General features: G+C 39.0%; 1 protein-coding gene across 1 annotated transcript in view; it reads right to left on the bottom strand.

Annotated features, from left to right (window-relative positions):
* Positions 1-14,038, bottom strand: part of LOC106950936 (SRY-box transcription factor 6) — an 84,403-nt gene that overhangs the window by 42,279 nt on the left and 28,086 nt on the right. Inside the window, exons 4-5 of the mRNA XM_015038122.1 lie at positions 5,134-5,254; positions 3,203-3,282 (exon numbers count right to left, since the gene is read on the bottom strand). Of these exons, the coding sequence (XP_014893608.1) occupies positions 3,203-3,282; positions 5,134-5,254 (201 nt within the window). The remainder of the gene's footprint in view (positions 1-3,202; positions 3,283-5,133; positions 5,255-14,038) is intronic.

Raw genomic sequence — 14,038 nt, 5'->3', positions numbered from 1 at the left:
AACAAGCACATGCTAGCAGCAGGCACGATGGAGAAATGTTTTCAAACTCATACCCCCTCATCATGGGAACCACACAAAGAAGTTCATATGGCGCTGCTTTAAGTTGAGGCTGGCAGTACAGATCGATAGCCGCCGCTGGATTCAGCATGAACGAATCCATGGTTCGGTGTTGGAGACGCATAACTGCGTCCTTAATAGCAGATTTATTAAGGACACAGTCCTCTGCTGCGTCCTTGTGGAAACCGAGAGCGGCGGAGATATCAGCAGCTTATAGTCCGGTGAGGCTTATATATGTATTTTTCCAGTTTTTTTAAGAAAACTTTGTAGGTGCATCTTATAGTGAGGTGCGCTCTATAGTCCAGAAAATACGGTATACAGGTGAAGTCAGAGCTTATACACACCACGTAAAAGACATGAACCTTTATTTCTCACTGTCTAATATTATTAATGTAGGCAACATTTCTCATGTTTTATGTCAATTAAACTTACCACAATTATTTATATTTTAAAGAACGAGTGTTGGAGATTTATTTAACAATGCCTTCAAAACCAGATGTTTCCTTAGTATTTAATTGCTTTGCCTTTGAACTGTACCAGCAAACTATTCTCACAATCGACTTTTTCGGGGGCAAAATGAATGTACGTAGCTGAAAGTAGACACCAACATCGGTAGCTTATAAGGTACTTGTTAAGCTTAAGGTTCTGTATTGATATTAGCTAGTCATCTTTTAGCTAACATTACCTGCATCTAACAGCTTTACTCAACTCAGTCGGTTAGTTTGGAGGGAAAAACTGTGAAAAGTTCTTTGCGTTTTGTTGGTTGGCTGCCGTGATTCTAACACAAACCTACATAGCTCCGCCCAGCAGCAGCAGGTCTCCTTCACAGGTGGAAACCCAGCGCAGCGTCGTAGCGCTCATGTTGCGTTTAAAGGCGGCTCAGAAAAACAGGTTACAACATGTTAACAACGGATTAAACAGTTTTAACTGCTGATAAAAGTGACAGAGGACACAAATATGGGAAGTGTGGAAGCCTCTACTGTATCAAACTGACATAGGAATAACAGAGTTGGCCATTCTAAGGTAAAAACCCAGCGCATACAGTGTTCATGTTTTTTTTTTTTTTTTCATCCAGACGGCTTCCCGTGCCCCTCCTGCAATGACACGGCGCCCCCCCCCCCCACAGTTTGGGAACCTCTGGTTTAAAGAGACAGTAGCCATTCTTTATGTAAACTTTTTATGTTGAAGACATTCATAAACAAATCTCTGACATATTCTTTCGCTCAATACAGTCGAATTTAGCAAATGGAAATACTCTTGGTAATTCTAACTGAGCTCAAACAAGAGACGTCTGCTCTGATTTAACTTCAGACCTTGAGAGAAACAAGTGTATTCAGTGTATGTAAACTTCTGGTTTCAACTGTATATATGTGGAGTTTGCTGCTTTTTGGCAACAATGATGAATATGAGGAAAGCACCTAAGTCCCACTGTCACACACTGCATGTGTGTGTGATAGGTTCTTTAAAACTTTAAAACAGTGTACAGACACTCAATCACTATCGGGTCTTTTAACAGAGCAACGATCCAAATCAACACAGAAATGGTTTCACCAGAAACAAACTCAATCTCCTTCTTCTCCATCTCAGTGTCCAGAGGAGTGAGCTGAAAGCCCAGGGCTCTGGCTCATCCACAGAGAACCTGCATTTATTTGCACCATACTGTATCCTTTGATCTTGCATCAACTTTTTTACATTTTGCGGTGTGAAATTATTCTACCTACTGTTGTATAAGATATAGTTAAATTTAATTTATCTTATGCTGTTCTACACATCCTTTCCAACGACGTCCCTGAAGGCAACACAAAGTCTGTCTGTAAACCACAAAACACAAGGTTTTTGGTGCTGTGCCCTTTTCACCTCAGGACAAGGTTAACATGAACCTGAGTTTTATTTAGTTTATTCTCTTCCAGTCCTTCCTTTTAAAAATATTGTTTAACAACTGGTTTGAGGTCATTGCTGAAGGTAGCAACATAAAAAAACCCCACAACCTTTAAACTTAGTTTTCCAAAACTGTACTTCATATAGACAATGAATAATGTTTCAGTATTGGAGGTATTGGACCATGACATTCTCACAATATGGCAAATGTGTGTATAACACCAATTTTATGTCATTTACACAAAATATTTTAAACAGACATGTACCACAGAAAGAAAAAAAATCATTTTTGCTTGTTCAAAAATGCAAACATTTCTAAAAGAACGAATCAGAATGGCCAAGATTCCCCTTAAATGTACTCCTAATCCTTGTGAAAGCTTTCTCAGAAGAGCTGAAGCTGCTGTATTTGCAAAGTTTAGATCAACATTTAATAGACTGAGAAGGGGTTATCACTCCAGTTACTACGTGTGAACGCAAATACTTCTGCCAATAATAACATTTCTAGAAGCATTGGTTGAAGAAATGTTAATACATCAATAAAACAAATCAACTCAAATAATGCTATTTCTCTGGGAGACCCGTCTGTTGACATGATGAAGATGACTGAGAAGAGTCCATTCTACGGCATTTTACCAAACAATACAGCAACAAATTTCAGCATTACTGACACCTCATACTGAACTTCCTCTAAGTGCTAGCTACACGCTTACAATTAAAAACAATTTGGTTCAAGGTCACTTACTTCTGCCTCAGTCTATATAGTGCATGTAAATATGGTATCTAAAACTTAAGTCAAACCTTCTGAGTTTCACATAGCAGACCCCGTTTTGCCAAAATAACCTTAATTGTTTGGTTTTGTGATTGAAAAAGGCTGTTATGTTTTTCAATTTTATAAATGTCAAACATATCCACTCACTCATCTCGTTTGGTTGCTTTGTCCTGTGACAGTCATTTTCTTTTCGATTGCTCAGCAGATATAGTAACAAAAAAAGTTTTCGTTTGTTTTTAGATGCATTCGGCTTTGACAGATGCTTTTTATTATCAGCTGAAAAAAATGCTTCCAAGTTAATTCAACTATATCTCACTCAATCACCAGTCTATACTCTTATCTGTCACCACTCTATTACTAAATCCCTTTCTTTGTGCAACTTTACATGAAGCTTTGCTTTATGCAGATTAAAAAAAAATATTAAAGGAATCAATTTATATTTTAAAACAGTTTGATGAGGTTTTGGTTCAATGGAGTGTCGAGGCGTCGCCCTCATACCTGCAGCTGTAGCGGGCTGAGTCCAGAGGCCGCCGCGGCTGCCATTGTTGATGGAATGAACTGCATTGGGTAATTCTCACCTGGTGAACAACCAGAGACAACGCGTGTTAACAGAGAGAGGTGGGGGCAGAGTTCAGCACAAGAACAAACCTGCTCTTTACCTTCAGACCCGTCTCGTTCTCTCCGTCTCGCTGCTTTGTCTCCTTCCCCCCGCTCATGTTTTTATACATAAACACAAAGGGTCAGAACGCTTTATTCAGAGGTTAATAAGACTCACTGTCTGCACACATAAGTGCTCGAGACCGGGCTGAGCGGCGCTCGCTCAATGGGATGCACTCACCAGCTCATAAGCGAGTGCCATGTACAAACCCCTACTGTTTGTCTTTAAAAGGCTTTTCATGTCCAGGTCTTTGTTGAAAACAGATCGAAGCAAAAAATAAAGGAAAAAAAACAAACAAAAAAAACAGAGTGCACAATGATGGCTTTTTAACGCCTTTCTTTGAGTTGTTTTACTTTTTCTGTTTGCAGCCTTGCGTCCGACTATACGCAGACTGTACCGACATGAACCGTGGAGGCTCGCCGCTAACCTGTGTCGGGCGAGCACCTGGAGGAATGTATGGGAGAGAGGAATGCGAAGGACCAGGAAGACGCAAAGAAAGCAGGTGGCGCGTGGGATCCTGCAAAAACAAGACTGCAAATTATGCGTGACTTTGCGCGAGGGTGTGGCCGAAGACGTGCTGTGGAGGCAGAGCCGGGGAGAAAGATGTGCTGCGACACGCTACGCTGTGTGCGTTCCTTCACAGAGTCGTTCTCACGTTTAGGTGGTCAGCGTGCAACACGGACAAAAACTGAAACAGCAGCAAAGTGTTCTCTGAACATCTTCACATTTTGTCACAATCCACCGCAAACTTAGACGTGATTTGGTCGGGTTTTCTCTCATACACAAAAGCAAAGCAAATAAGTAATTGTGAAGCGGAAGGAAACTGATATGTAGTTGTCAACCTTTTTCAAAAATGAGTGTCTGAAAAGTGTGGTATTATCTACATGCGACTTTCCTGAACTAATTTTGTGTGGAACCGTCTGCATCCATCTATTAGCGTATGTCTGTGTTGGCGTTGCACATCTAGCGACTGAAATTTCTGCCTGGTTTTCTTCACAGATTAGCTCAAAATTGCCAAATCCAGATTCTCGTCTGGTAATGGCAAGGCATACATCTTCTGTCCGTCCGCCTATCTGTCTAGATGGTTAGCTACCGGACTAGGTACTCATCTATATATCCATCCATCTATCTAATAAGACTGACGTTAGACAGAAACACATGGCTACTTATCACCGACTCATCACCATAACCCACGCCGCTAAAGGCCTGTTTGAGGGCAAATCTTCTGAAACTTCGGCCTGTTTTCTCACTAATCGTTGTTGCAGAGTGCCAACATTGAAACGGCCATATCTCCCTCATTTTTAAAAAATATTTCTGTGTTTGACATCATTAAAAAGTTCAGAATCCACATTTTCAGAATCCGTAAATAACTCAAGACACCCACAGATGAGACTTGTTCCTCATTTTTTCATGGCCAGTTACAAATGTGTAATAGGTGGATGCAGTGTGTGTGTGTGTGTGTGTGTGTGTGTGTGTGTGTGTGTGTGTGTGTGAAATCCCATGTTGCAGATGTGCAGGGCGACTGACATGCTTTGCAGTTGCCACGGAAAGAGATGTTCCAGTCCGCTCTGTGTCCAAACGCATTGATCCTGAAGTGAACAAGCGGAGCTTGTAAATCTCTCCGCTCATTTCCAGAACATTCCTTACCTGACACACCTCATTTCTGTCAACTGGAATCTGTGTGTGTGTGTGTGTGTGTGTGTGTGTGTGTGTGTGTGTGTGTGTGTTGGAGGGTGAGGGGGTAAAGGAGAGGAGGTGCACATAAATATACCTGGCTTGTAGGACATGCCGGGCGGGAAGAGGAAGCCTTGTTGTGCGGCGGCGGCGGCAGCCAGAGAGCGCTGGTCGTGTGGGAACAGGGGGATCATCAGAGGAGGCATGTGACCCTGGACCTGAGGGGGAGTCGGACCAAGAGGGAGAGGCTGAGGCCAAGCCAGGAAAAAAGGAACTGAAGACACGTTTACGAGCGCATCCGACGACGCTGAGAGTACGTGATAAAGGCTATTTATCACAAACAGTTTGATACCCAGTAGCTTTTTAAATGTGGCGTTCCCCCAGGGCTCTGTTTGGGCCCCTGTCTTTTGTTGCTAAACACATACGCCTTGGACAGACGACAGATAAATACAATAAAATGTCCCGTTCTTCACACTGTCAGATTTATTTAAGAGTAAAAGTGAAATTACAAACTGGTTAAAAAAAATCGCTCCATCCAACTGAACTTTAAGAATTCACTGAATTGTCAGGATCAAAACCTCAAACTCCAGCCACAGAACATTACTCACACAGATCAAGACATAAACGTCTGTGGACTAACCCTCCTCTGTCTTTATGTACTCCACCTCAGATGCCTGAAGACATTTTTAATAAAACAAGATTTTCCTGAATAACTTTTTTTCATTCTACTAATTGTCATTTCATTTAGGCTTTAGCTCTATCTTTGTGAACCACTTAATGATTAATTACTTAATTTTATTAGTGAAAGCTTTTAAGAGTCCTACATATATCAGACTAAATAAAGACTTCACTACATTTTGAACCTAATAAATATTTTCAATGCAGGCTTTGTACCTGGAATTAATTAGCTTTACATGTCTGTTTTGGTGCTTTTAGTTTTGGAGAAAGTCTTATGCATGAAAAAAAAATAGAAAGAAAGAAAAAGCTACACTGCAGGGGAAGAAAAGTTAAAATACAAAACAAACAATTAAAGGCATCAAGATGGGAAATTAATATATATATATATATATAAAAAGAGCCTTACAAAAAATAAAGAATATCAATCAATGGTACGTCGTGTAAAAATGCTCGAGACTTAAAACGCTGAATGAAGACTTCAGGAAACCAAGAAACAAATGAAGACGTACGTTCTTGAGGGACGAGTGTAAAAGTGTGGAATAAAATGCCTGAACAACGACGGAGAGCGTGAAGAAGCTGCCTTTCATGTCGGCTTGAAAGACTTTTAAAAACTGCTTGTTTGCCTGAGTTACGGCGCTGACGGCTGCGACTGAAGGCAGCGTATCAAAGATGACCCTGCGGGAGTCTATTAGGCTGCCTGCATTAAACTAACAGGCTGTACTTTCCCCTCCATCTCTTGCCCTTTATCTCATCTCTTTCTCTTTTCATTAATTTTTGTCTGACTTGTAAAAATAAAAAAAGAAGAAGAAAAAAACGTCCGCCTTTCGTGCCTCTTCACACTTGTTCTTTTCACTTCATCTCATTTGTGAGTTTTTCACCTGAAAGACGAGGATGTTCAACAACAACCTAAAGGCCTAAAGTAATAAAATGTTAACTAGGAATGCCTTAGATATGAGCTGAGGAGGAGTTTTACAATATATATATATATATATATATATATAGGTTTAAAATAACATTTAAAAATGCAAACTAAATGCTATTACATATGGAAAATCAGTTTTTATACTACTTTTACAGTCGTCACACTAATGATGAGCTAATATTTTCCTGCTTTTGGCTGCTGTTGGTGGAAACTTGTTAACTTGTTTACTGTAAATTTCATGTTTATCAGCTGGTGTTACTTTCAAATAGTTAAAATAATATGACACACTTAAATACAACAAAATTCAGTTTGTTACTCCTGTAAGGTTAAAATCAACAGCCATGATAACACTGGTATGAGGCAAGCTAATTACAAATGATGCTAATGGTAGCATCATTTGTAATTGATGCTGTCAATTACAAATTTGTGGCATCACTTTGTATCATTTACATATTTAGAGTAGTAAATGATACTATTCTATCATTTACATAGTTACATAGAGTAGCTTAGGAATGGTAAAACATCTGGTGTTGACATCTTGGTATGGGGGGTCCAAATGAAAATCTGCTTCAGGCCCCAAAAAATCTTGTTCCGGTCATACAGGTTTTTTTTGTTTTGTTTTGTTTTTTGTTGTCGTCACATTTTATTTTTGTGTTTTTGCTTTTGTGTTTTTGCTGTTAAAACCACAACATGGTTTAATACCTTTAAAAAAGTATTTCCCCCTCTATTCGTCCCTTTTACTAGAATTCATTGATGACTCCAAGCCCCTCCCCCGAGGCCCCGCTGACCCACCGGTGCCCCTCATAATGAGCTGTCGGAGCTCAACCGATCCGCTGCGTTGGTTAAACAGGACGACTTCCCCTCTGGGGCGTCTCAGTGTGCAGCAGGGAGATTTAAACAGCATGACTAAACAGAGACGCTCTGCTCTGAGCCTCTGAAGAGCCAGAATTATCATCTGATTAATAATTAGATCAACAGAAAAGTAATTGGACTTTAAATTAATAATGCAAACATTTATATATCTATAAATGTATACATACATGTCCTTTTGATCTGCGAGCTAACCGAATACCCCATATTTATGGACGATCAGTTTGTTGACACTACTGCAAAAGTATGAATCTTTTCTCGTGGCAGAATAAAAATGTTGAAATAAATACAGCCTGAAAGTATTTTTATTCCTATGAGGGAATTTTTTCTCTCATAATGAAAACTGCTCTGTTCTCGTCAGGTTCCTATGTGGCTCATTATATTGACCCAATGGGAAGTTTACAGATAGACTCAGTCGATGCCTTAGTGTTCCAAAACACACCCACAGCATCACACATCCCCTGCCTTGCTGCAGAGTGAGGTTGAGATGATGTGTTTGTTAGCCCAAACATATCATCTGATCAAAATCCACATTTCAGTTAGAATGGAAGTGAAATATAAGCAGAATGTTTCTCTGCAATAGTATTGATGAATATTGAAAAGAAGAAGAAAAAAAAAACTAACGTTGACTATGAATTATAAATTCTTCTCTTTTTGCCCCACCAATGAAGATAAATATCTGGCTGTTCGTTCAATTATTGGTCAAATATTTCTCACTGATATAATAATCAGCCTGACTAATACCAGACGTATCTGACCAAATGATGCAATTGCACTTTGATGTTGCCTTGACCACTGTGATTCATTAAATGTGAGTTTTGAAGGTTTATTTTTAATGTTCTTTAACTTCCAACTCACTGTGTGCAGCAGACGGTCAGCATTTAATAATGTCCTAAAAACAACTGATCATATTTAAATCACCTTTTTGCAAATTTTACTTTAATGTACTCAGTGCCTTTTTTATACAATATATAAGAAAGACATTAAAAGATGGAAACAATCCATTTGATTCCCTTTGTAAATAAAAAAATAAACATTTTATTGCCTAAGATGCAGCAACACGTCATTCCTTTAGTGAATTTGAACTGGGGAATATAAAAAAATGCAAACATAAAACATACTGACAGACAAAGGAGAGGACCTTGGATCCCAGGTCCTCTCCGCGGGCCACGTGTGGCCAATCAGGAGAAAACAGCAATGCGTGTTGACGTCACAGAATTACAGAGTTTAATCTGTAAACTCTGTAAGACAACGCATAAAATTACAACAGAAACTGCAGAACAACGGAGACATACATTCATTTACCTAACAGACTTGGAAAAAGAAGGAAAAAAAGAAAAGCAAAGACGTGCAAAGACGTCTTTGGAGAGTTGCAAGAGCAAATCTGATTTGTTACTTCTGTGTAGAAAGTTTTATAGTAAAAGGCGTATTCTTATCTTTAATTTATTCAAATAAGGCGTATCTTTGCTCATCCAACCAGGAGCTATCTCTGACCCTCTATCTGAAGCCAGAAACTCCTGCCGTGTTTACAGCCTTTCACAGATGAGTGTGAAAAGCTGGAACTTCTCCTGTATTGTTTTCCACACAGACAAAAGGCAGTTCAAACGATCCTAGCAAACCATCTGCTGTAACTACAGGTAACATAAAGGTCAATAGGCCAGAATACATTACTAATTTCAAAACCACAATTAGGGTATTTGAATCAAGACATGTTAAATTTTAAAACTAGCTTATTTTAAATTTATTTTCTTAACAATGTTAAATACAAACTGCTTGTATATTTTGTACAGTTTGGATAAATTACTGCTCTGAATATGTTTTTTTTTAGCAAACTGCCTTTTTTTTGGTTTGCATACTCCAGTTAATGATTAATCGATTAGTAAATTAGTTGATAATTATTTCAATAACTGATTTCCCACAATTAACCTGATTAATCACGGTTAATTAGATTAATCACAAATAATCCAATTAGTCGTAAATTATCAGGTTAATTGATTAATTGGATTATTCACGATTAATCCAATTAATCGTTTCTGCGCTACAGGAGACCAGTTTTGATCATGGATTCAAGCTCATTTCACTCCACAGAGCAGACCCTGTCATCCTTATTACACCCAAACATTATTCGTTTTTCCTCTATTTTAATTACAAATGGAAAATCGTATACTTAAGCAAAGTCTGTCTGTTCCATGTTTGCTGCTGCTTGTCTTAATAAGCTGCAGTTACAGATTTTTAACGTGACTTCACGTGTTTATTGGCTGACTGGCTCTTCGGATCGAGTCGTTTACATCACCCTGAAGAAGATCGATATCAATTGAGGCACCAAGCAAACACACTGGTGGCTGATGGGGCATTTCTACACACACATATGTACAAACGCTCCCATAAAGATAAGAAGCCTGATGTCTTGTGACACGCCGAGGCGAGAAGGAAAAACGAGTCCAAATGGCTAAAAACAACCCCCCCCCAAAAAAAAGAAGAAGAAGAAGAGGAAAGGAAGTGTGTGTGTGTGTGTGTGTGTGTGTGTGTGTGTGTATTGTGTGGTGAGTGGGTTTTTTTGGAGTAGGACAAAATGCTCCCATTCATTGTGCTCCTCTGGGAACACTGGGACTGACTGGGGCAGCTTCTCCAACGCAAACACACAAAGATCTCCTTTTACTGAGGGGAGGGGCGGGGTGGGGGGCGCTACTGGATGAATGGTTGGGGGGGGAGAGTGGGGGCAGCGGTGGGCCCCCCTCTGCTTAGCCCCTAAGAAAACACAGAGTCCCCTTCCTCTAACTGCCCACCAGACGCACACCGACATACACACCTAGGCAGCATGGAGCATGTGTCCACACTCAGAATTAATGGGGCTGTTGTTGGAAGGCACCGGGGCCGGGGGGGTGGAGAGGGCGACCAGTGTGTGTATGCGCTACGTCTTTATGTCGACGTGAAGAAAAATGCGGTGTTGTCTGGCAGGTACCGACTGTGACATCTGACCTGGTCCATCGCTCAGACGGAGGCCAGGCTACGTAAACCTGCAAAGAAATCATCGCCAACGCAAACAAAAGACGTGACTGACAGGCGACCCTGTGGGGGCAGGAGGGAGGTGACAGCATGGGATTTTACAGGTTAAACGTATGCGGGTGGGCGATATAAACTCAAAGGTTTGATCAGGATATTTTGTGGTACGTTTGTGACAATGACAAAAGTAACAATGACAACTGTTTGCTACATCTTTTTTTAGGTAACTGTATTCATGTCGCAGCAATTATGGGTCCCTCTAAACGCTTACTGCTCTTGATAGCATTAATATGCTCTTGATAACCTGTAATATGTTTCTTTAGGACACCAGTCATGTAAAGAAGTGTGATTTGTTTCACCAAGATGCATGTGGTAACTGTATTTTCTAGTTCTTTTTTCTAGTTTCTAGTTTATTGGCATTTTTTCATGCATTTTTTGAACAAAATCTGGAAAAAATAGCAAAACTATCAATCCTGACAATAAAGACAGTCTTGGGGTGATTTAAACTTTATTAATGGGTATTTATTGGGATGACAAATCAAAATTCTTATCATGATAAGTAGTTTATAGTGGTAAACGACACAATAGACGCCCACTGATAGTTAAAAGCTGTGTTCTACTTTCTACAGAAGTTTTGCTTTTTATAGGATGTATTTCTGATCCCAGTGAGCTTTGGACTAACAGAGCTCTGCCCTGTTTACTCTAGGCTTGGTTTGGTCAAGGTACATTAAATAAAAAAAATATTTTTCTCCAGCTGTATGAAGCTCCCCTTCACCTGCTGCTGCGCACTGCCAGTCAGCTGCTCGAAAGAAGGCTCGTGCATTAACAAGGAAGATTAATTTCACTGCCTCAAAGTATTTCAGACACTTCAGATTTGGGGATTTTTAAAAACACCAGTTTTATGTTATCAGTACGCATTTTTAATTTACTGCACAATACTCTGATGTTTAATTTTGTTGTTCAACTCTACAAAAAAACTACTGTAGAAGCAGCACTTTCTTAAAAGAAGAGCTTCAATGTCTAGTGAAGTTAGTGAAAAGTGGGTGAAATCTCAGAGGTTTAGGAGGCTAACAGCTAGTCATACAAACCCAGGTCCTGAACCTTTTTAGCCAGTTCAAACTGAAAATGTCTCTAACTTTATATTAACAGGCATTCACCATCTGCTCCTTCATAAGAGACCATTGTTAAGTTTGAGCTCTTTTCCTAGCCCAATATAAATTTTATTAAGGTAAAGTTAGGTTTGTTTTGGCTATCAGCTATGCTGGTCCCTCCCCGTCCACCAGGATATTTCCCAAAGCACTTCAAGACCTGTAAACGGCCACAAACAGCAGCTTACTCCAGTATTGATGAACTTTTAACAGAGTCGAGTGGCAGCAGCTCCAGTAGACTGGCACAGATCAGTCTACAGCACCAACCAAGCTAACTATAGCTTAGCAACATAGACGGCGTTTTGCTAAGAAAACAGTAATGAACATTCACATCTCGTGCAAGGATAGACAGTGGATATACATCTACAGATGAGCCTGGAGGATTTTCAGTGTTAGTTGTTTTAAGTTTTTAAAATTTGGCAAAGCTAGCTAGCATTTGGAAGGCTAACTAAGAATGTACTGGGTTTTCTACAAACTTGTGCCGATGAGACATTTTTTTACAAGAGGCTAGTGAACTGTAACTGCGAATAACGTCAGAGACTCACTCCAAAACAATTCCAACTATTTCTTAAAACTTCTGTTACTTCTGTAAAGAGAACAAAATTACATTCTAGAAAACTAGTGATAAATTTAACGTTTTTTCCTTAGTAATTTTGCTCAAGTATGCAAATTTAGATAAAAAAAAACTATAAATAAACTTTACATATCACAAAGAAAAAGAACATTCTACAGCAGCTTAAAGACAAAGTAAGCTAAGGGTTTCAGATTTAGTTCATTCCCTGAGACAAACACCGATTAGACTGAGTTCTGCTTCACTGTCTGTCTGCAAATGACTTTGAGCTTCTTTGGTGTTTTGACTTGTTTTCCCAGATCCAAACTAACATGTTACAACACTAAGGGAGGCCAGGAAGGTGCTCTGCAAGGTAAAATTATAGTTTGTGTCAAAGTTATTTGGTGACATGGAAGAAAAGGAAAACAACTGAAAGTCTACTGCTGAAGAACTGAATAAATACAAAAGCTAAAGCTCCACATTGGTTTCAGTTGCATTATGGATTGATTCGGGCTACGTGAATTAAGGAGATAGTGGTCAAAAATATGCTCAAATCTGATATAATATTTATTATATTTGGATGTTATGTACTACATTTTTTAGTAAAAACATCTTATTTCCACTGATTAAAGAGACAAACTCTTAGGAAACAAAAGACAATCTGACCTCTGATACCTTTGGGTGAACTTCCTGGTATTCACTGAAGTTCCATAACCAAACTTTCCTACTCTAGCTAATGAGTAAATTAACAAAAAAAGACTTTAAATCATTAATTGTCAAAGTGTCCCCAAGACGGGCACAGTGTCACAGGTCAGTGGGGAATCCCCCCAAGCAAATGTACGACAGCGTTTTAGGGGAGTGTAGACAGAAGAGTACATTTTTGCCAAAAAAAAAAAAAACTCAGAAATTTTGAGATTAATCTCAGAAATTTTCTAGAAAACACTTTGAATTTTCAGAATTTTAAAAGTGTAAAATTTTAACTTTTGGAAACTTTTTTGAGTTTTAGGAGTCAAAGTTTTCTGACTCGAAACTCAGAAATGTCCATGTTCTTTTCTAGAAAATTTATGAGATTAATCTCAAAATTCCAGATTTTTTTTCAAGCAAATTTTTGACTTTTTAAACTCAGAAATTATCATACTAAATTCTGAGATTAAAACTTCCTGACTTTTTTCCAGCAATGTTTTACATTTTTATTCTAGAAAATTATTTTTCGGGGGCAAAAGTGTACTCCTTTTTCTACCTGCAATGCCCCTGATAACCCGTCATACAACTGCCACTTATTAGTCCTACCAAAAAAGGAAAGTTTGTTCTGTGTTTTACACTGTTGTAAGAATTTTTTTTTCATCTTGCTCTAAGTTTAATAAGCATCTGCATATAAAAGTTTTATTCCGTGATTACAGCGGGTGAACTCGGTTGCCAATGTGAGCCTTACAGTTGCTCAGGATGGAACCTTGTGCTGACTTAGAAATTGCCTCCTCATCTAACAGCCTCTCAGCTCCTCAAGAGTTCTTGTGCGTGTTTGTGAGGGAGTGGATTGCTGTGCTTGTGTTTGTCTGCTGCCCTGACGGCAGAAGAGCTATTGGCTCCAATTCAGACAGTAAAAACGGCTGAATTACAGAGGGCGATACGCTATCAGGACTAATAAAATAGCCAATCATTTAGTCGTTGTAGACTGCTGTTTAGAGTTTAGCACACAGAATATCACTCATTTTGATCAATCGCAACATCAACAGCCAAACAGAAGGGGTTGGAATATTAAAAAAAAAAAAAAAAAAAAAAAAAAAACAAGACACGAGACAAAAAAAAAAAAAAGGAGACGAGAAACCCAAAA

Source organism: Poecilia latipinna, unplaced genomic scaffold (assembly GCF_001443285.1).
Source record: "Poecilia latipinna isolate Pla-1442-1.1 unplaced genomic scaffold, P_latipinna-1.0 Scaffold430, whole genome shotgun sequence".
Lineage (NCBI taxonomy): Eukaryota > Metazoa > Chordata > Actinopteri > Cyprinodontiformes > Poeciliidae > Poecilia > Poecilia latipinna.
The sequence above is the reverse complement of the archived record's forward strand: the minus strand, read 5'-3'. Positions and strand labels throughout refer to the sequence as shown.